General features: G+C 39.5%; 4 protein-coding genes across 5 annotated transcripts; all 4 read left to right on the top strand.

The window, feature by feature from the left end:
* The first annotated feature begins 824 nt into the window (after positions 1–824).
* On the top strand, positions 825–9,004 carry LOC120433335. The gene is made up of 8 exons (XM_039599453.1): positions 825–879; positions 980–1,684; positions 1,797–1,922; positions 2,007–2,038; positions 2,124–2,233; positions 7,382–7,604; positions 8,508–8,695; positions 8,860–9,004. The coding sequence occupies exons 1-8, from the start codon at positions 825–827 to the stop codon at positions 9,002–9,004; spliced, it is 1,584 nt and encodes a 527-aa protein (XP_039455387.1).
* A 1,263-nt stretch (positions 9,005–10,267) lies between these two features.
* LOC116316444 lies at positions 10,268–12,488 on the top strand. The gene is made up of 6 exons (XM_031735000.2): positions 10,268–10,322; positions 10,423–11,136; positions 11,251–11,376; positions 11,464–11,495; positions 11,581–11,671; positions 12,324–12,488. The coding sequence occupies exons 1-6, from the start codon at positions 10,268–10,270 to the stop codon at positions 12,470–12,472; spliced, it is 1,167 nt and encodes a 388-aa protein (XP_031590860.2). The 3' UTR covers positions 12,473–12,488.
* Positions 12,489–16,854: 4,366 nt separating this feature from the next.
* LOC116316443 lies at positions 16,855–18,432 on the top strand. 2 transcript variants are annotated; one of them, XM_039610344.1, is made up of 5 exons: positions 16,855–16,956; positions 17,057–17,770; positions 17,876–18,010; positions 18,099–18,130; positions 18,216–18,432. In XM_039610344.1, the coding sequence occupies exons 1-5, from the start codon at positions 16,902–16,904 to the stop codon at positions 18,327–18,329; spliced, it is 1,050 nt and encodes a 349-aa protein (XP_039466278.1). In that variant the 5' UTR covers positions 16,855–16,901; the 3' UTR covers positions 18,330–18,432. The 2 variants fall into 2 exon arrangements, with proteins under 2 accessions (XP_039466278.1, XP_039466277.1); XM_039610343.1 differs by having other exon boundaries at positions 18,096–18,130.
* Positions 18,433–21,988: 3,556 nt separating this feature from the next.
* LOC120439187 (immunoglobulin kappa light chain-like) lies at positions 21,989–23,502 on the top strand. The gene is made up of 5 exons (XM_039609946.1): positions 21,989–22,043; positions 22,144–22,854; positions 22,969–23,094; positions 23,180–23,211; positions 23,297–23,502. Exons 1-5 carry the CDS (start codon positions 21,989–21,991, stop codon positions 23,408–23,410), a joined length of 1,038 nt encoding a protein of 345 aa, XP_039465880.1. The 3' UTR covers positions 23,411–23,502.

The raw sequence follows: 23,502 nt of genomic DNA, 5'->3' as shown, positions 1-23,502 counted from the left end.
GAGCTTTGACAGCATTCTGGGAGAAGGGAGCAAGAGATCGACAGATGGATTGGTATGGTGGCTCAATTTACTGGTCGTTCTATGTCCCTACCATCATTTATGTTTGGTTTATGGGTGAGGTGTTCCCGGCACCTCCCACTGGGAGGAGACCAGGACACGCTTGAGATATTGTGTCTCTTGGCTGGGCTAAGAACGCTTTGGTATTTCCCGGGACAGGCTGGAGGAGGTGGCCCGGGAGAGTGAGGTCTGGGTTTCCCTTCTTAGGCTGCTGCCCGCACGACCCATTCCCAGATAAACGGATGAATATGAATGGATGGATGGAAAGTTACAATTAAATAACAAAGGAATAAAAATGGATATCCAAAACTCAACCTGACACAAACAAGAGTCACAACTTCAAATGACAGAAAATCCTAAACACAAATTCAAAAAGACAACAAAAATTCCCAAAATGTTTCTAACATGAAAACCATTAAAAAAGATAGTGGCGTACTTTGTGTGATTGTGTAGTTTTTTTCACCATTTTTATATACATTAAATATTTAAAAATGATAAACTATGGGTCTCACACTGCCCCACACAAACACAGTGTCTACAGGACATTTAGTGAGTTAACATCTAATATATCTCACCTCTAATCTAAACCATAATGTTCTTCTATTTTTTTTCTCAGCTACTAAGTTTAACACTACAGATGTCAATGATCATGTGATCTAGTTTTCCATATACTGTGTAGCTTCTGATTGGCCAGTCAAATCTAATCATCACTCTTAAAAGTGAAGAAAGAGTCGCCATTCTTTTATTCAGTACGACTGTTTGGAACAATGGCATCTGCACACATTGTCTTCTATCTGATATGTTTGTTCTTGGGTGTAATTGGTAAGTTTGTGTTTAACCACAATCTAATTCTTTTATGGTCTTTTTTCTCAGCTGCCATGTTCCACAATGTGTATTTGCTTTGTCTTTCATTTCACCACAGCTCAGAAGAACAACATGCATTTATCCTCCTCTGTTCATGAAGAAGCACGTTTTATATCAGCTAAATCTGGAGACAGAGTGACTTTACATTGTTACTATGAACAGAATGTTGCTGCACGTTTATACTGGTATAAACAAACTTTAGGAGAGAAACCAAAATGTATTTCTACCTTCTATAAGTCAGAAGACTATTTTGTAAAATTTCATGGTCCATTCAACAATAGTGCACGCTTCAGACTAGATAATGAAAAAGGAAAAAACCATTTGATTATCTCAGACTTAAGTGTTTCAGACTCAGCAACTTACTACTGTATATATTCCTACTGGTACACATCAACGTTCTTAGAGACCATTATTGTCAGTGTCAATGATTTAGATTTAAACATACAAGCTTTAGTTCATCAGTCAGCATCTGGGACCATCCAGCCAGGAGGCTCTGTAAGTCTGCACTGTATGGTGCACACTATGCTGAGCTGTGATGGAGAACACAGTGTTTACTGGTTCAAAGACTCTCAACCAGGACTCATTTACACCCATGGAGTCAGGAATGATCAGTGTGAGAGGAAAGACAACAAAAGAACACACACCTGTGTCTATAACTTGACAATAGAGAGCCTGAATGTGTCTCACGCTGGGATCTACTACTGTGCTGTCGCCTCATGTGGACACATACTGTTTGGAAACGGGACCAAGCTGGACTTTGGGGGTAAGTCACTTGTCCAGCAGAAGTGACTCACATGGTTTTATAAATAGGAGCAGATCATATTTGATGAACTCAGGAAGAAAAGCTAAAAAACTGTCATTTTTTGGATTTACAGTTCGGCAAGATTCTCCTGCCCTGATGTATTTCTTAAGCGCAGCTTTAACACTCACCACCATCATCAGTGTGTTATCAACTCTTTTAGTGTATAAGATGAAAAAGAGGAACAACTGCCAATCCACAGGTTAGAATTTCTGTTCACATTTTACTCGTGGTTTAAAAATAGTGGCATTTAAGTTTAAATCATTTCCTGTTTTTTTCTCAGCAGACTCAAACGCAAATGATTCTGTAAATTTAGAGGTGAGTTTTAAAGTGTGGAAGTTCATGTGTTTTTAGGAAATGACATTTCTTGTTGAATTGTTATCTTGATTCTTTTGGTATCCAGATCACCCAAGAGGACAACCTTCATTATGCTGCTTTGAGAAAAATTAGGACAAAAGGAGCAAGAAGACAGACGAGCAACACCCAGGATGAATGTGTGTACTCCGGTATAAAGTAAACATAGTAGAAATTATCATTTTTAGTATTACCTTTCTGCTATAGTGATGATTTTGGCAACAATTTCTAAATATTTTTTAGAAATATTTAGAAATTTTTCTAAATATCTTTTCATTTTTTGGTTTGAAAGGAAAGATATTTAAAAAATGATTTAACTGCTAACAGCATTTGATCACTTGTATAATTTTGAAATTCCTGTAAATGTAATTCCAGTAAATAATTTGTTTTGGATTTTGGGGTTTGATTTATTTTTATTTTTTGTGTAATAATGTACAGTATTATTTTGCGTAGTAGTCTCCCAAGTGTTCCCGTTTATAATGACTTTCACCTGCATGTTATTTCTGACCAGTTTAACATTCCCAGTTAATATTTATAGTCCTGTCTTCCCTTTGTTCTTTCTCTCTGTGGCTGTATATCTCCACCCTCTGCTCTTTCTGGTTTCCGAGGATCTCTAAAATGATTTTTGGATTTCTGTTTTTTTTTTCTATTTTGTAAATCTGTTTGCAACCTAATAAAAGATTAGCTTTTTCTCTGCCTTCAGTCCTACACTTGCATCATTAATTCTACAAACTGTGAGAGGTTTGGCATCAATCAAACACACTGTATTTGTAAAGTACTTGAAACATGGAAACATAAAACTGTACTCAAATGGCCTCCACAGTCACCAGTCCCACAGAGCATAATTGGGATGTGCTGGAATGGGAGAGTCACATTGGGGATGTGCAGATGCCAAATCTGCAGCAGATGCTATCATATCAGTATGCACCAATATGTCTGAGCAAAGTTTTCAGCACCTTGTTGAATCGATGTTTTGAGAAATTAAAGCAGTAGAAATCAGTGTTGGATACTGATACACAGAATTAAATTAAATGTCAATTCAGTTTTATCTAAATAATGCCAATTCAATCCAACAGTCAACTCAAGGTGCTTTAAAATGTAAAGATCCTGCTTTAATCGAGAGTATGACAACAATAAGATAATCCCCAATGAGCAGCAATGCTCACTTTTAAAAGGAAGAGGTCTCCAGCAGAACCAAGCAGATTAAGGCTTTGGAAAAGAGGAGCTAGAGAAGAGGAAATGGAAGACCACAGAGAGACAATGTAAACATACAAACTATGACATGCTGTAATGGTGAATCACCACATGGGAGTGAAAATAGAAGAATAAGTAAGAGATGGTTTGGTGTCACCTGATCCGTTCATAACTCTAAACTTGACCAAAAAGGAAAGTTTGTAGCCTAATCTTAAAAGTCGGTCGCTCAAATCCAAACTAGGACCTGTATTAGGTATTAGTAACGCCATTTAGAGTTAGAACCTGGTTAGACAAAATATTTATGAGATTTTTATAATAACAATAACTTTGGTCTTTCCTGAATTTAAAGGTGGAAAAAAACTGTACCAACTGTCTATCTTAAGAACAGTGTGTCAAGTCCCGGTCAGTTACACCATGATGCAGACAACCTCCACTACACTGCTTTAAGCATTAATCTAATCAACAGATCAACGAGACACAGGAACAACCAAGATGAATGTGTTTACTCCAGTGTCAAGCAGCAGGTTGTATTTTTTCCAATCCAGTGAGAAAAAAACTTCACACATTCATTAGATGTTGACATCCAAATTGTGTAATGTTTCCTGCATTTTTCATTCTACAGGGTGGGCCATTTATATGGATACACCGTAATAAAATGGGAATGGTTGGTGATATTAAAGTCCTGTTTGTGGCACATTAGTATATGTGAGGGGGCAAACTCCTCAAGATGGGTGGTAACCACGGTGGCCATTTAGAAGTCGGCCATCTTGGATACAACTTTTGTTTTTTCAATAGGAAGAGGGCCATGTGACACATCAAACTTATTGGTAATGTCACAAGAAAAACAATGGTGTGCTTGGTTTCAACGTAACTTTATTCTTTCATGAGTTATTTACAAGTTTCTCTTTATTCACAGCCATTGACATGTCGAAAAGGTTAACACGTGAGGAGCGGATCGAAATTGTGTTGATATCTGGTGAACGCAGTAACCGGGTCATTGCAGCAGATTTCAATGCAAGACACCCTACGAGACCACCCATCTCCCATGCTACAGTTAGCTAACTGCTTGCTAAGTTTCGTGAAACTGGTTCAGTGTTGGATTTGCCAAAATGTGGATGCAAGAAAACTGTCACTAATGAAGAAACATCAGCGGCTGTCGTAGCTTCATTCAGCAAGAGCCCACAACGTAGCACTCGCCGCATGTCACTAGAGAGTGGCATTAGTCGAACATCCCTTCGGCGGATATTAGCTACTCACAAATGGCACCCTTACAAACTCCAGCTACTGCAGCATCTCAACGAGGATGACCCAGATCGGCGCACAGAATTTGCAGAATGGGCAAAACAAAAATTGGAACAGGACCCTCAGTTCACACAGAAGATTTTGTTCAGTGATGAGGCAAACTTTTATGTGAATGGTGAAGTTAACAAACAAAACCACCGCTATTGGTCTGACACTAACCCACATTGGATGGATCCCTCCAAGACTGTTGGAACAACAAAAGTGATGGTTTGGTGTGGTATATGGGGTACAATGATAGTGGGTCCATTCTTCATCAATGGAAACCTCAAGGCCACTGGATATTTGAAATTGCTACATGATGATGTGTTTCCCTCTTTATGCACTGAAGCTGGCACGTTCCCTGAGTTTTTCCAGCAAGATGGTGCACCACCACATTATGGGTGCCAGGTCCGAGCATTCCTAGATGAACAGTTTCCTGGAAAGTGGATTGGTCGTCGTGGGCCAGTTGAATGGCCCCTAAGGTCTCCCGATCTGACCCCTTAGACTTTTATCTTTGGGGTCATCTGAAGGCAATTGTCTATGGTGTGAAGATACGAGATGTGCAGCACCTGAAACTACGGATACTGGATGCCTGTGCTGGCATTTCTCCTGCGGTGTTGCTATCAGTGTGTGAAGAGTGGGAGAAGAGGGTTGCATTGACAATCCAACACAATGGGCAGCACATTGAACACATTTTATAAGTGGTCAGAAACTTGTAAATAACTCATGAAAGAATAAAGTTATGTTGAAACCAAGCACACCATTGTTTTTCTTGTGACATTACCAATAAGTTTGATGTGTCACATGGCCCTCTTCCTATTGAAAAAACAAAAGTTGTATCCAAGATGGCCGACTTCTAAAAGGCCACCATGGTCACCACCCATCTTGAGGAGTTTGCCCCCTCACATATACTAATGCGCCACAAACAGGACTTTAATATCACCAACCATTCCCATTTTATTACGGTGTATCCATATAAATGGCCCACCCTGTATAACAGTGTGTAATATAATCTGGGTTTTTTGTTTCTTTTTTAAATCAGCCTGTAGTTATCTTGTAGTATATAGTCACCTGCTGAACTCATTTAAAGAAAATGATGTCTGGTTGTGCATTATACATGCTTCCCTTAGGCAGCATCATTAGAAGACATAGCATAAATTTTCACTGCTATGCAGATGACACGCAGCTCTATCTATCCATGAAGCCAGGTAACACACACCAATTAGTTAAACTGCAGGAATGTCTTAAAGACATAAAGACCTGGATGGCCGCTAACTTTCTGCTTCTTAATTTAGATCAAACTGAGGTTATTGTACTCGGCCCTGAAAATCTTAGAAATATGGTATCTAAGCAGATTCTTACTCTGGATGGCATTACCTTGGCCTCCAGTAATGCTGTGAGGAACCTTGGAGTCATTTTTGACCAGGATATATCCTTCAACGCACATATTAAACAAATATGTAAGACTGCTTTCTTCCATTTGCGCAACATCTCTAAAGTTAGAAATATCCTGTCTCTTAGTGACGCTGAAAAACTAGTTCATGCATTTATTACTTCCAGGCTGGACTACTGTAATTCTTTATTATCAGGATGTCCTAAAAACTCACTGAAAAGCCTTCAGCTAATCCAAAATGCTGCAGCAAGGGTACTGACAGGGACTAGAAAGAGAGAACATATTTCTCCTGTTTTGGCTTCCCTTCATTGGCTTCCTGTTAAATCCAGAATTGAATTCAAAATCCTGCTCCTCACATACAAGGTCTTAAATAATCAGGACCCATCTTATCTTAATGACCTTGTAGTACCATATCACCCTATTAGAGCACTTCGCTCTCGCTCTGCAGGCTTACTTGTTGTTCCTAGAGTATTTAAAAGTAGAATGGGAGGGAGAGCCTTCAGTTTTCAGGCCCCTCTTCTGTGGAACCAGCTTCCAGTTTGGATTTGGGAGACAGACACTATCTCTACTTTCAAGATTAGGCTTAAAACTTTCCTTTTTGCTAAAGCATATAGTTAGGGCTGGACCAGGTGACCCTGAATCCTCCCTTAGTTATGCTGCAATAGGCGTGAGGCTGCGGGATTCCCATGATGCATTGAGTTTTTCCTTTCCAGTCACCTTTCTCACTCACTATGTGTTAATAGACCTCTCTGCATCGAATCATATCTGTTATTAATCTCTGTCTCTCTTCCACAGAATGTCTTTATCCTGTCTTCCTTCTCTCACCCCAACCGGTCGCAGCAGATGGCCCCGCCCCTCCCTGAGCCTGGTTCTGCCGGAGGTTTCTTCCCGTTAAAAGGGAGTTTTTCCTTCCCACTGTCGCCAAAGTGCTTGCTCATAGGGGGTCATATGATTGTTGGGTTTTTCTCTGCATGTATTATTGTGCGATCTACTGTACAATATAAAGCGCCTTGAGGCGACTTTTGTTGTGATTTGGCGCTATATAAATAAAATTGAATTGAATTGAATTGTGGTCTTCTGCTTGAGTTTTTAATGGGAATAAAGAAAACCAGTGGAATTTACAGTGACTGTGACAGGTCGAATTCACTGCATTTTAAGAAAATCTCAGCAAAAAGAAAAAATGTTGCAAAAAGACATAAAACATGTGGATTTCCCCATTATGAAGCTTTCTTCTTCCAGCAGAGGTAACTCATGTTGTATCATAAACTGTGACAGCAATAGATATCTAAAAGTCTGTGTAATTTCTCCTGACTTTGGGATTTGCAGTTGAGCTCCAGTTCAAATAACAAATGTAAATATGAGCTTTAGGAATTTTGCTTTTTATTTGAAAAAAAGAAAGCACAGTAGTTTGACTCCCTGGTGAAACAAGAACCTTAAAGGTTACGAGTCTTTAACCTCAGCCTGGGACTGGGGAGAGTGCCCGCCCTCTGGAAGACATCCTGCATCGTCCCGGTCCTCAAAAAGAACCAGCCCAATGAGCTGAATGACTTCCGATCGGTGGCACTGACATCATATCTTATGAAGACTCTAGAGCGGCTCCTCCTCAACCTCCTCCAACCACAGGTACAACATGCCCAGGACCCACTACAGTTCACCTACAAGGTGGGATGTCATTCTGTACCTCCTACACAGAGCCCACTCACACCTGGACAACGGAGAAGGCACCGTCAGGATCCTGTTTCTTGACTTTTCGAGTGCCTTTAATACAATCCGGCCCTGTCTGCTTCAAGAAAAACTAAACAGGATACAGATGGACCCCTACCTGGTCGTTTGGATCTCTGACTACCTCACTGACAGACGTCAGGCTAAAGGACATCACATCTGACACTGTGGACAGCAGCACAGGAGCACCACAGGGAACTCTGCTGTCCCCTCTTCTCTTCACCCCGTACACCTCTGACTTGTTTTTATTATTAATTATTTATTATTAAAGTTTATTTATTAAGCGCTTTTCACAGACAGGCAGTCACAAAGCACTGTACAGAAATATTAAAATAAACAATATAATCAATAGACATTATACAGAGTGTAAAAGATCAAATGTAAATAATGTAAAGAATATAAAATATGTAGATCAACAAAAGGCTTGTTTGAACAGAAAAGTTTTTAACTGCTTCTTAAAAGAATCCACAGAGTCAAGCAAACGTAATTGTAGTGGTAAACTATTCCACAGCCTTGGTGCAACAGACTGAAAGGCTCTGTCCCTTTTTGTCTTCAGTCGTGTACAGGGAACAACCAACAGACTCTGAGTCTGTGAGCGGAGACGACGAGCAGCAGTGTATTTTATAAGAAGCTTGGATAAATAATCTGGAGCCTGGCCATTTAGTGCTCTGTATGTTAAAACAAGAATTTTAAAGCGAATTCTAAACTCTATTGGGAGCCAAAGATTTTACATGAGAGTCAAGGCCCAGAGAAGAGTCAAATATTACTCCAAGATTTCGAATATTTGACTTGACAGAAAGACAGAAAGACTTCTGCTATAACTCTGAATTATGCCATATTCAGAAGTTTGTGGACGACACAGCCATCATGGGGTGTATCTGGGATGATCAGGCAGAGGAGTACAGGAGTCTGGTGAGGAACTTTGTCACACGGAATCATGTAAGCGCTAAGGCTGGCGGATCTAAATCTTCACCGTTCACCTACAAGAAGAAGGGGAGTGAGTGGGTCAGCACTCAGGGCACAGAGACTAAGTCGGCCTTCCATTTATTTCCGTGGAAAATGACAAAACCCAGCTTTACAAACACGGTTTCAAAAAAATATTAATGCGATAAAAACAACGTTCTCAATTAAAATCTACAACTATTCAAGAAACCGAACAATGTCTCTCATATACTAAAATTCTACCACCCAACAGTCCTGCGGTACCGTTGTCCAGCCATGCTCAGGCTAATGTTCCTTATATAAAAACAAACCAGGAGAGAAAGTCCTCTTCTGCAATAGAGGCCACGCTCGGCAAGAAGCCAAGAAGATTTTCCAATGATGGCCCTGTCCCTCCTTGACGGCCGTGTCGCCACACAGTCCCGCCACACTCCACACTTGGTCTCTCGATTACTCCAGTCTCCCTCGTTGTGCCGCCCTGGAACAAATAAACACTGGACAGCAACGTTGTCGGCACCGCCGTGGTGACGACAAAGCTGCACCCAACATAAGACAGTGGGGAAAGCGTTACTCACAAATACAGGCAGAGGTATGCCCACACCTCAACAGGCGCCTACTATTGTGGCGGTCAGAGGGCCCGGTGGCGCCAGTGTCCGGCAGCCTTGCCTCTGTCAGTGCGCCCCAGGGCAGCTGTGTCTACAATGTAGCTTGCCATCACCAGTGTGTGAATGTGTGTGTGAATGGGTGGATGACTGAATGTAGTGTAAAGCACTTTGGGGTCCATAGGGAGTAAGTAAAGCGCTATACAAATGCAGGCCATTTACCATATTGTCTGCCTAGACACAGTGGATTAAAAGAATATTGTACAACAATACTAAAACATGCAATATGAATATCAAAATAAAATTATACAAATAAAATCAACAGTCTATACACCAATTCAAAGTATAATCCAAAAAACATAAAACATAAAAACACAAATTTCCACTGTGTGACAGTCACACAAACCACCTGCAACTCAACACCTCAAAGACCAAGGAACTGTTTGTGGGAGGTCCAGACCAGGGCACCCTCCCACTGGTAGGAGACCAGGACACGCTTGAGAGATTATGTCTCTTGGCTGGTCTAAGAACGCCTTGGTATTTCCCGGGACAAGAGCCCGGCTGCTGTCCCTGTGACCCAGTCCCGATTACGTAGAAGAAAATGGATGGATAGAAAATTACAGTAAAATAACAAGGGAATAAAAACAGATATCCAAAACTCAACCTGACACAAACAAGAGTCACAACTTCAAAAGACAGAAAATCCTAAACAAAAAATTCAAGAATTCCCAAAATGTATGAAAACCATTAGAAAAGCTACTGATATACTTTGTGTGGTTGTGTATTTTTTTTCATGTTTTTTAAATATATTAAATATTTCAAAGTGGTAAACTATGGGTCTCACACTGCCCCACACAAACATATTGTCTACAGGATATTTAGTGAGTTGACATCTAATATATCTCACCTCTGATCTAAATCATGATGTACAGATGTCAATGATCATGTGATCTAGTTTTCCATATACTGTGTAGCTTCTGATTGGCCAGTGAAATCTAATCTTCACTCCTAAAAGTGAAGAAAGAGTCGCCATTCTTTTATTCAGTACGACTGTTTGGAACAATGGCATCTGCACACGTTGTCTTCTATCTGACATGTTTGTTCTTGGGTGTAATTGGTAAGTTTGTGTTTAACCACAATCTAATTCTTTTAAGGTCTTTTTTCTCAGCTGCCATGTTCCACAATGTGTATTTGCTTTGTCTTTCATTTCACCACAGCTCAGAGGAACAACATGCATTTATCCTCCTCTGTTCATGAAGAAGCACGTTTTATATCAGCTAAATCTGGAGACAGTGTGACTTTACATTGTTACTATGAACAGAATGTTGTTTCACGTTTTTACTGGTATAAGCAAACTTTAGGTGAGAAACCAAAACTTATTTCTTCCTTCTATAAGACAGAATCCAATTTTGTGCAATTTCATGATCCATTCAACAATAGTGCACGCTTCAGACTAGATAATGAAAAAGGAAAGAACTACTTGATTATCTCAGATTTGAGTGTTTCAGACTCAGCAACTTACTACTGTATATGTTCCTACTGGTACACATCAACATTCTTAGAGACCATTATTGTCAGTGTCAATGATTTAGATTTAAACATACGAGCTTTAGTTCATCAGTCAGCATCTGAGACCATCCAGCCAGGAGGCTCTGTAAGTCTGCACTGTATGGTGCACACTATGCTGAGCTGTGATGGAGAACACAGTGTTTACTGGTTCAAAGACTCTGAAGACTCTCAACCAGGACTCATTTACACCCATGGAGTCAGGAATGATCAGTGTGAGAGGAAAGCCAACAAAAGAACACACACCTGTGTCTATAACTTGACAATGGAGAGCCTGAATTGGTCTCATGCTGGGATCTACTACTGTGCTGTCGCCTCATGTGGACACATACTTTTTGGAAACGGGACCAAGCTGGACTTTGGGGGTAAGTCACTTTTCCAGCAGAGGTGACTCACATGGTATTATAAATAGGAGCAGATCATATTTGATGAACTCAGGAAGAAAAGCTAAAAAGCTCTGTCATTTGTTGGATTTACAGTTTGGCGAGATTCTCCTGCCCTGATGTATTTCTTAAGCGCAGCTTTAACATTCACCACCATCATCAGCGTGTTATCAACTTTTTTAGTATATAAGATGAAAAAGAGGAACAACTGCCAATCCAGAGGTTAGAATCTGTTTTCATATTTTACTCTTGTGTTTAAAAATTGTGGCATTTAAGTTTAAATCATTTCCTCTTTTTTTTTCTCAGCAGACTCAAACGCAAATGATTCTGTAAATTTAGAGGTGAGTTTTAAAGTGTGGAAGTTCATGTGTTTTTAGGAAATGACATTTCTTGTTGAATTGTAATCTTGATTCTTTTGGTATCCAGAGCACCCAAGAGGACAACCTTCATTATGCTGCTTTGAGAAAAATTAGGACGAAAGGAGCAAGAAGACAGACGAGCAACACCCAGGATGAATGTGTGTACTCCGGTATAAAGTAAACACAGCAGAAATGAAGATTTTTAGTATTACCTTTCTGCTATAGTGATGATTTTGGCATCTTCTCTTTGGTCCTTAAGAAAAAATGATTTAACTGCTAGCAGCATTTGATCACTTGCATATTTTTAAAATTCTCATAAATGTAATTCCGGTAGTTAATTTGTTTTGGATTTTGCGTTTGATGTATTTTTAAAGTTCAGTTATTTTTAGTTGTTTGTATGCATTTGTTGTTGTGTTAAGGTTTTTTTTTTTTTAATCATTTGAACTTTTGATTATTAATTTTGGTGGATTCAGTTTTGGATATTTGTTTTGATTCCCTATTTGATTGTTTTATGCTTGTGACATGGTTAGGTTATTGTGGCGTTTACTGTATTCAAATGATGAGGCTTAGTTTTTGTGTAAAAATGTATAATTTTATTGTGAGTAGTAGTCTCCCAAGTGTTCCTGTTGATAATCACTTTAACCTGCACGTTCTTTCTTACCTGTTTAACATTCCCAGTTATTATTTATAGTCCTGTCTTCCCTTTGTTCTTTGTCTCTGTGGCTGTATATCTCCACCCTCTGCTCTTTCTGGTTTCCGAGGATCTGTATGATGATTTTTGGATTTCTGTATTTTTCCTACACTCCGCAGTCATCAGATTCCAGTCCCATAGAGTATCTATGGGATGTGGTGGAATGGGAGATTCATATTGGGGATGTGCGGATGCCAAATCTGCAGCAGATGCCATCATATCAGTATGGACCAATTTGTTTGAGCAACATTTTTCCTCACCTCATTGAATAGATGTTTTGAAGAATTAAAGCAGTACAAATCAGTGTTGGTACTGATGCACAGAATTAAATTTAATTAAGTTTTATCTAAATAGTTCCAATTCAATCCAGCAGTCAACTCAAGGTGCTTTAAAATGTAAAGATCCTGCTTTAGTAGAGAGTATCCCAACAATAAGATAATCCCCTATGACCAGCAGCCATTCTCAGCCTGAAGTTTTCTGCCATCTGCCTGCCTACCTTTCCACTTTCAAATCAAAATGTATTTATATAGCACATTTAAAAACAACAATGTTGATCAAAGTGCGTTACAAATTAACAGCGAGCAAAATAATTTACTAACAGCAAGACAACAGCAACACAAGACAAACATAGAAGTCTGCCAAATGATAATCCACTAACATAAGTAAAAGCCAAAGTAAAAAGATGAGTCTTTAAGCAAGATTTTAAAGGCTGAATAGTATCAAAAGTACGAATGGCAATAGGGAGATTATTAGATAGTCTAGGTGCTGCGATAGTAAAGGAACAATCGCCTCTGGTCATCAGCCCAGACCTAGGTTGCATGAAAAGCATCTGATTAGAGGATCTTAGTGCTTTTTGGGGGTTATAGAAATGGAGAAGTTCTGTTAGATAGCTAGGCGCCATATTGTTTAAAAATTTATCAGTAGAAAAATTGATAAAATCAATGTGAAATTTCACAGGAAGCCAGTGTAAGTTAGCTAAAACCGGAGTAATATGATCATGCATTCAGGCACCTGATAAAAGGCGTGCAGCAGCATTCTGAACTAATTGCAAACAGTTAAGAGAAGAGTATGGGAGGCCAAAATAAAGGGAGTTACAGTAGTCTAATCTCGAAGTAATGCATGCATGAATAAGCTTCTCAAGGTGCTTCCTGTGGAAAGAAAAGGCTTGGCTTTAGAAATTTGACATAGCTGATAGAAACTTGATTTAACCACTTGCTTCTCTAATGCAAAGGAGCTTTCCAAGAATACCCCTAGGTCTCTTACAGTGTGGGAGAGTTTGCTAGCAAGGGGACCGAGGGTATCAGTCGGTTCAGAGGGATATGGCTATCAAAGACAATAACTTCAGTTTTTACTCTCATTCAAAGTGACAGAATTTTGAGATAACCAGACTCTGACATCATGAAGACAATTAAACAATGTATGCAATAGATCTATGACATTCAAGCTCAAAGGAAAATATATTTGAATGTCATCGGCATAGCAATGGAGAGAACAACATAGGGCCCAAAAAAGACCACTGAGGCACCCCACAGTGAAAGGGGGCAGAAGAGGAGGAATATTGCCCCATAGCAACAGAGAATGACCTCTCTGAGAGATAATATTTAAACCAAGACAAAGCTGTGCCCTTAAGACCAACTACTTGATCTAATCTTGATAAAAGGATGTTATGATCTACTGTGTCAAAAGCAGAGTTCAGATCCAGTAATACTAACGCCACAGAGCTACCTGAATCGGCATTTAAAAGGAGATCATTATCTCTGTCGTATGTTGAGGCTTAAAGCCAGACTGGAACTTTTCAGTAATACCACTGGTATCTAAGAAGGTCTGAAGTTGTTTACAGACTACTTCTTCCAGGATTTTTGACATAAAGGGAAGTTTAGAAATTGGCCTATAATTGGAAAGAACACTGGAGTCAAGATTAGTCTTCTTAATAACAGGTTGTAACTTTATCAATAAAATACCTTAAGAATTTTTTACAAAGGGGAGAGGAGGCCTCCTCATATGTGGTAGCGCAAGGTTTAATCACAGAGTTAAAAATGTTAAAAAGTGCGTGAGGCTTGTGGCAATTGGTCAAAATGAGACCTGACAGAAAGGCAGATTTAGCAGCTTTCACATTCTTCTGATATTTTGCTAAACAACTACGAAGAATTTCCAGTTTAAAATAAAAGTCTTGTCAGCCAGCGATCTAATATTTAGCAAGGCCACCCGGAGTATAATCAAATTGTTGCTGATTGGAGCAGATCTCAGCAGGCGAAGATTGCTGTGGTTCATGCCACCTCTGGAAGGCCACACACAGCTCCCAACAGGTGAAAACTCAGCCGGGGAGAGCATAATGTCCAACAGGCCGTATCCAGCGATGGCGAGGCTGTCACGTCTTCAGTGGCAGACAAGTGGAGGTTGAAAGTAGGACCCAAGATCCAGGCAGCGTGAGATGCAGGTGAACTTTATTAAACTGGTAAGTGAAACAAACAAAAATGTAGAAGCTGAGAAACAGAAGCTAAGTAACCTATACTGGGAGAAACTAACAAAACACCGGCCTGATGCATGGAGCCGTGGGGAGATAACAGAATGAGGCAGGGAACGAATACAGACAAACCTGCAAAGCACATGTGACAACACAGGTCTTAAATGCACACAGGGCAATCATGGATTGGGAGACAGGAGGGAGACACGGCTGGGATTAACTGGACATAATGAGACAAGGGGAAGCGAAACTAGAAACACTGACAAGAGAAATGGACCTTCAAAATAAAACAGGAAACAAGAAAGACCAAAACTCTAAACACGCAAACTTAACACAGACTGGGGAGACAGAACATAGGAACTTGAAATGTGGAACAGGAGAGCAAAGAGGACACAAAACACTAGGGATAATCACAAACAACCCAAAATAAAAAAAACACACAATATTAATAAACTTAAGCATAAACATGGAGTCCACAGACTCCGGACCATGGCAGAGGCAATCTAAAGCAGAAGCGGTCCCAGAGAGCATGGGAAGGAGGTAGGGTATTTAAAAATACATGATAGCTGCTCACATCCAGTGAGTTTAAGTAAGCCTTGAGGCGAACACGAATACCACCCCGTTTGCCCTCTCTCCTTTGGCGTTTCCTAGGTGAAAGGGTAATCGAGAAAAAATTCTCCGATTGCCACTTTAAATCAGGCGTTTGATGACTCAATGGCTGGAGATTCAGAAGAGAGTATGACCATAGGCAAGAAGCTCAAAGATGTCAGGATAACTCTGAGAAAATAGGATAGCAAACAGTAGACAAAGCTCAAAGAGACGGCTTGCCGAGCACACTGGCACCATCTTGGCCAATAAAGATGAAAGGGTAAAATGAAATGTGTTAACCTGGCGGAAAAATGGCAACCTGTTCAAGATGTAACTCTCCTTTTACTCTATGGCAGTGGGGATATTCTCTGCAACTATCAATTGGAAAATGAAGGAAAAGAAAGAAAGAAAGGTAGAAACTAGCAGAGCCTCTCTAGAAAGCCCTTCTAATTCTTCAGGCCTTCTACAGCGAGTTTGATAAAAGCCACCGTGTGTTTCCTCACACAGTGCTCACTAGTGTTTAGACACATTTGTCTCACTTACTCGGCAGATGAATCAAAGTTTTCTTACCTTGTTCACCTCCTCAAAGGAAGGACGCTCAGATGGGCTTAGGCCATTCTCAACTACAGCAAGGATTTGTGTGGTGCTGAGTTTACCAACGAGTTCAAAAGTGTCTTTGATGAGGAAATTAACCTAATGCTGCAGTATATGTCTGCAACAACAGCTTATTTGTTCAGTTTGCAACAAGAGCAGATGAGTATGGGTCATTACGTTATGGACTTTATGGTTTGATCGCATGCCTTACGCCACTGCATCCAACACATTGCATTGAGACAGGTTATGTAAGGCTTTGATGCAGCTGCTTGGTCATGGAAGTAGTAGTTCAGTATGTCAACTGTTAGCCTGTCTGTCTATTGTTTCCACTTATCGGTGCAACTTCTATTTGCATTTTATTCAGTTAATGTGCCAGATGAGGAAAATAGAGCACAGTCTACAACGTGGACATGGGCATCACTTTTATTTGTATCGCACAAACAGACAAGAGAACGATGGGAAAGTGCAAACTGCCCGAGCACAAAATTACACCAAAACTAGGTCTCATTACTACAAAAGAATCAATATAGACAGAGGCCTAATAATATTGCAGTTATCAAACTTATAGTAAAACAACAAGGGAATCAAAACAGGTACCCAAAACTCAACCTGACACAAACAGTAAAAACTTCAAATGACAGAAAATCCTAAAAAAAAATTCACAAACACAAAGTAAAAAGAAAAAATAAACTGAAAAAACATATATCTATATCTATCTATAGATATAGATATCTATAGATAGATATATCTATCTATATCTATATAGAAATAGATATTCTATTCCTATTCTATCTTTATAGATAGATATAGATAGATATATGTAGGATATTTAGTGAGTTAACAGCTAATATATCTCACCTCTGATCTCTGATCTGAACCATGATGTCCTATTTTTTTTTTCTCAGCTACTACAGATGTCTTGACTCAGGGAGCACGTGATCTAATTTTCCATATACTGTGTAACTGCTGATTGGCCAGTGAAATCTAATCTTCACTCTTAAAAGTGAAGAAAGAGTCGCCATTCTTTTATTCAGTACGACTGTTTGGAACAATGGCATCTGCACACATTGTCTTCTACCTGATATGTTTGTTCTTGGGTGTAATTGGTAAGTTTGTGTTTAACCACAATCTAATTCTTTTAAGGTTTTTTTTCTCAGCTGCCATGTTCCACAATGTGTATTTGCTTTGTCTTTCATTTCACCACAGCTCAGAAGAACAACATGCATTTATACTCCTCTGTTCATGAAGAAGCACGTTTTATATCAGCTAAATCTGGAGACAGAGTGACTTTACATTGTTACTATGAACAGAATGCTGCTGCAAATTTTTACTGGTATAAACAAACTTTAGGAGGGAAACCAAAACGTATTTCTTCCTTCTATAAATCAAAAAACAATTATGTAGAATTTCATGGTCCATTCAACAATAGTGCACGCTTCAGACTAGATAATGAAAAAGGAAAAAAACACTTGATTATCTCAGACTTAAGTGTTTCAGACTCAGCAACTTACTACTGTATATTTTCCTATTACTACACATTAATGTTCTTAGAGACCATTATTGTCAGTGTCAATGATTTAGATTTAAACATACGAGCTTTAGTTCATCAGTCAGCATCTGAGACCATCCAGCCAGGAGGCTCTGTAAGTCTGCACTGTATGGTGCACACTATGCTGAACTGTGATGGAGAACACAGTGTTTACTGGTTCAAAGACTCTGAAGACTCTCAACCAGGACTCATTTACACCCATGGAGTCAGGAATGATCAGTGTGAGAGGAAAGACAACAAAAGAACACACACCTGTGTCTATAACTTGACAATGGAGAGCCTGAATTTGTCTCACGCTGGGATCTACTACTGTGCTGTTGCCCTATGTGGACACATACTGTTTGGAAACGGGACCAAGCTGGACTTTGGGGGTAAGTCACTTTTCCTGCAGAGGTGACTCACATGGTTTTATAAATAGGAGCAGATCATATTTGATGAACTCAGGAAGAAAAGCTAAAAAGCTCTGTCATTTCTAGGATTTACCGTTCAGCGAGATTCTCCTGCCCTGATGTATTTCTTAAGCGCAGCTTTAACACTCACCACCATCACCAGTGTGTTATCAACTTTTTTAGTGTATAAGATGAAAAGAAGTAACAACTGCGAATCCAGAGGTTAGAATTTCTGTTCATATTTTACTGTTTTGGTTTTTAAAAAATGGCATTTAAGTTTAAATCATTTCCTCTTTTTTTTTCTCAGCAGACTCAAACGCAAATGATTCTGTAAATTTAGAGGTGAGTTTTAAAGTGTGGAAGTTCATGTGTTTTTAGAAAATGACATTTCTTGTTGAATTGTTATCTTGATTCATTTGGTATCCAGAGCACCCAAGAGGACAACCTTCATTATGCTGCTTTGAGAAAAATTAGGACGAAAGGAGCAAGAAGACAGACGAGCAACACCCAGGATGAATGTGTGTACTCCGGTATAAAGTAAACATAGTAGAAATTATGATTCTTAGTATTACTTTTCTGCTATAGTGATGATTTTGGCATCTTCTCTTTGGCCTGAAAGAAAAATAATTTAACTGGTAGCAGCATTTGATCACTTGCATATTTTTGAAATTCCTGTAAATGTAATTCCAATAGTTAATTTGTTTTGGATTTTGGGTTTGATGTATTTTTGAAGTTCTGTAATTTTTAGTTGTCTCTTTGAAGTTGTTGTTAGGTTGACTGTTTTTTATCATTTGAAGTTTTGATTCATAATTTTGGTGGGTTTAATATTGGATACTTCCATATTTTATTGTTGTATGCTTGTGATATGATTAGGTTTTTGTGGCGTTATTTACTGTATTCAAATGATGAGGCTTAGTTTTTTGTAATAGTGTATAGTATTATTGTGAGTAGTAGTCTCCCAAGTGTTCCCGTTTATAATGACTTTCACCTGCGTGTTATTTCTGGCCAGTTTAACACTCCCAGTTCGTATTTATAGTCCTGTCTTCCCTTTGTTCTTTCTCTCTGTGGCTGTATATCTCCACCCTCTGCTCTTTCTGGTTTCCGAGGATCTCTAAAATGATTTTTGGATTTCTGTTTTTTTCTATTTTGTAATTCTGTTTGCAACCTAATAAAAGATTAGCTTTCTGTCTGCCTTCAGTCCTACACTTGCATCATTAATTCTTCAAACTGTGACACGTTTTGCATCAATCACTTGAAGTACAAATACACTTTATTTGTACTTGAAACATGGCAACATAAAACTGTACTCAAATGGCCTCCACAGTTACCAGATTCCAGTTCCACAGAGGATCTTTGGGATGTGGTGGAATGGGAGATTCACATTGGTGATGTGCAGATTCCAAATCTACAGCAGATGCTATCATATCAGTATGGACCAATATGTCTGAGCAAGGTTTTCAGCACCTTGTTGATTCAATGTTTTGAAGAATTAAAGTAGTACAAATGAGTGTTGGATACTACACAGAATTAAATTCAATGTCAATTCAGTTTTATCTAAATAGTGCCAATTCATTCCACCTGTCAACTGAAGATGCTTTAAAATGTAAAGATCCTGCTTTAATCGAGAGTATCCCAACAATAAGATAATCCCCAATGAGCAGCAATGCTCACTTTTAAAAGGAAGAGATCTCCAGCAGAACCAAGCTGAGGAAGGCTTTGGAAAAGAGGAGCTATAGAGGAGAAAATGGAAGAGCACAGTTACAATGTCAATATACAAACTATGACATGCCGTAGTTGTTTATAACCACATGGGAATGAAAACAGAAGAATAAGTAAGAGATGGTTTGGTGTCACTTGATCCGTGCATAACTCTAAACTTGACCAAAAAGGAAAGTTTGTAGCCTAATCTTAAAAGTAGAGGTTATCCAGATGTCAGATATGCGGATGGAGAACACACATGCAGGACTCCTTGAATGAAGATAGTGGGTATATCTACTGTGAGGTAAGTGGCAAAGTGCAGAATATTTTCTTCTGGTGATAATGGCCCATGTCCCAGTTTCCTCTGTTCCCAAAACCGTTCGATCCACCCGTTTTCAAGATCAGCTTCTCAGACAACAATACAGCGTTGACAGGTGCTCAGCCTCTCTGATAAGACTGCTCTGCGGCTAATGAGCTGCAGGTGTGTGATTGCGTTCTGGTGCGGTGAGTCCCATGTTGGGGACACCACTCTCTGGGCCCGGACTTGCAGGGAGACCAGAACACACAACATACACACACACACACACACACAGATGAGGAAATGGGGAACATGAGGACACAACACCTTGGCAGGGCACCCGGTAAGGACAGCGGGCCATGACACTAAATCCAAACTAGGACCTGTATTAGGTATTAGTAATGCCATTTAGAGTTAGTACTCCCCGCCTCCTCCCATGCGAGTGAGAGAAGGAATCAGCCCCGACCGTCGGCATCCCCAGCCCATGGACCAGCAGCAGGAACGTGCTGGTTCCAGGGGCCGGCCGCTTGTCTAGACGCGATGGCAAAGCTGGTCCAGAGGCCTGCCCCATGGCAAGCGGTGGCGGTTCAGCAGGCGCGGATGTGGGCCGAGGCTCACAGGCAGCTTGGCAGCACAGCAAGCTAACCTCAGGTAGTGGTTCTGCCAGCTTTGTGTGACCAGTCGCGAGTGATCGAGGTCTCTGAGGATGACCCAGCTTACATGGTAAAGTTCAAGAAGACCTTCAAAGCAGAAATAGCAAGGAACAAACTAACATCATGTGGCTCAGGCTTGCAACAGCACTGGATCCTAGGTTTAAGGATCTTAAGTGTCTGAGAAGGCCTGACAGGGCTGAGGTGTGGCGCTTGATCAGTGCTTTGCTGAGGGAGAGGGAGAGGCCTGCACAGCCTGAACAACCAGCAACATATGAGCCAGCTAAGAAATGATCGGCTCTCATGCTTGCCTCAGAGTCTTCATCTGATGAAGAGGAGGACTGTATTGAGAAATGTGTGGAGCGATACAGGGCAGAGCCAACTATTGACATAGAGGACTGTCCCCAGAAATGGTGGTCTAAGCATGAAGGGGCACACACTGAGATGGCCTACCTTGCACGCAAGTACTTGGCAACACCTGCCACATCAATACCATGGGAGAGGTTATTTTCACTTTCTGGGCATGTTGTTCAGAAGAAGCGGGCTGCCCTGTCATCTGAAAATGTCAAAATGCTTGTCTGTTTGAGCAACTGGTTCAGTGCAAAGAAACAAAAGTAATAGGGACAACCCATGCAGTGTATTTTTTAGTTCTTTTTTTCTTTCTCCTTTGTGGTGTTTCCATGTTTATGTTTTTTAGGAAAACAGAAAAAGGAAGAAGCTTATTGCTCAGCCTCTGCTAAATACAACTGGAGAGCAACAAGAAGTATAGCCAAACTGTTTTAGTCAAAGACACTGGAAGTATTAAGGTATAACCTAACTGCACTCTATAGGCTCATGTATTACACTCCCCACAGTTACATATGCATTTTATTTATTGTATTTTTATTTTTAATGTGTATTGTATCTCCCTGTTTTGATCCCACTTGGATGGGAATATGTTTTGTGAGCCTTAACTGTCTAATGGTAAATTAAACAGTAACATTTTGTGGGAGTATATGCTTAAGTTTCCTTTCAGCATATTTTTGAGCATTCGGGTTTTTCTGAAGAATATTTTGGACTTTTCATTGTTTTGCAATACAAATACACATATTTGCATAAAGCAAGTATATTTGTTCACTCCCATACTGTTAAGGGTATTAGAAACATGAAGACTATCCTGTTCAAGTTCCTTTAGAACAGATTTTAAAAAATCTGTGATTAATTTGCAATTAATCTTGAGTCAACTACTGATAACTATGTGATTAATCACGACTAAATATTTTAATCGACTGACCGCCCTAATGCATATATATATAGATATATATATATACATCAATATATGTATAGGATGTTTAATGAGTTAACATCTAATATATCTCACCTCTGATCTCTGATCTAAATCATGATGTCCTTCTATTTTTTTTCTCAGCTACTAAGTTTAACACTACAGATGTCAATGATCATGTGATCTAGATTTCCATATACTGTGTAGATTCTGATTGGCCAATGATATATACTCTTCACACTTAAAAGTGAAGAGTCGCCATTCTTTTATTCAGTACGACTGTTGGAACAATGGCATCTGCACACATTGTCTTCTATCTGATATGTTTGTTCTTGGGTGTAATTGGTAAGTTTGTGTTTAACCACAATCTAATTCTTTTAAGGTCTTTTTTCTCGGCTGCCATGTTCCACAATGTGTATTTGCTTTGTCTTTCATTTCACCACAGCTCAGAGGAACAACATGCATTTATCCTCCTCTGTTCATGAAGAAGCACGTTTTATATCAGCTAAATCTGGAGACAGAGTGACTTTACATTGTTACTATGAACAGAATGTTGTTGCACCATTTTATTGGTATAAGCAAACTTTAGGAGAGAAACCAAAACTTGTTTCTTCCTTCTTTGAGTTGGAAAATAATTTTGTACAATTTCATGATCCATTCAACAATAGTGCACGCTTCAGACTAGATAATGGAAAAGGAAAAAAACACTTGATTATCTCAGACTTAAGTGTTTCAGACTCAGCAACTTACTACTGTATATGTTCCTATTTCTACACATTAATGTTCTTAGAGACCATTATTGTCAGTGTCAATGATTCTGATTTAAACATACGAGCTTTAGTTCATCAGTCAGCATCTGAGACCATCCAGCCAGGAGGCTCTGTAAGTCTGCACTGTATGGTGCACACTGTGCTGAGCTGTGATGGAGAACACAGTGTTTACTGGTTCAAAGACTCTGAAGACTCTCAACCAGCTCTCATTTACACCCATGGAGTCAGGAATGATCAGTGTGAGAGGAAAGACAAAAGAACACACACCTGTGTCTATAACTTGACAATGGAGAGCCTGAATGTGTCTCACGCTGGGATCTACTACTGTGCTGTCGCCCTATGTGGACACATACTGTTTGGAAACGGGACCAAGCTGGACTTTGGGGGTAAGTCACTTTTCCAGCAGAAGTGACTCACATGGTATTATAAATAGGAGCAGATCATATTTGATGAACTCAGGAAGAAAAACTAAAAAGCTCTGTCATTTCTAGGATTTACAGTTCGGCGAGATTCTGCTGCCCTGATGTATTTCTTAAGCGCAGCTTTAACACTCACCACCATCATCAGCGTGTTATCAACTTTTTTAGTGTATAAGATGAAAAAGAGGAACAACTGCCAATCCAGAGGTTAGAATCTGTTTTCATATTTTACTGCTGTGTTTAAAAATAGTGGCATTTAAGTTTAAATCATTTGCTTTTTTTTTCTCAGCAGACTCAAACACAAATGATTCTGTAAATTTAGAGGTGAGTTTTAAAGTGTGGAAGTTCATGTGTTTTTAGGAAATGACATTTCTTGTTGAATTGTTATCTTGATTCTTTTGGTATCCAGAACACCCAAGAGGACAACCTTCATTATGCTGCTTTGAGAAAAATTAGGACGAAAGGAGCAAGAAGACAGACGAGCAACACCCAGGATGAATGTGTGTACTCCGGTATAAAGTAAACATAGTAGACATGATGATTTTTAATTTTGGTCGGTTCAGTATTGGATACTTGTTTTGATTCCCTATTTTATTGTTGTATGCTCGTGATATG

The sequence above is a fragment of the Oreochromis aureus genome, linkage group 3 (genome assembly GCF_013358895.1).
Source record: "Oreochromis aureus strain Israel breed Guangdong linkage group 3, ZZ_aureus, whole genome shotgun sequence".
Lineage (NCBI taxonomy): Eukaryota > Metazoa > Chordata > Actinopteri > Cichliformes > Cichlidae > Oreochromis > Oreochromis aureus.
The sequence above is the reverse complement of the archived record's forward strand: the minus strand, read 5'-3'. Positions and strand labels throughout refer to the sequence as shown.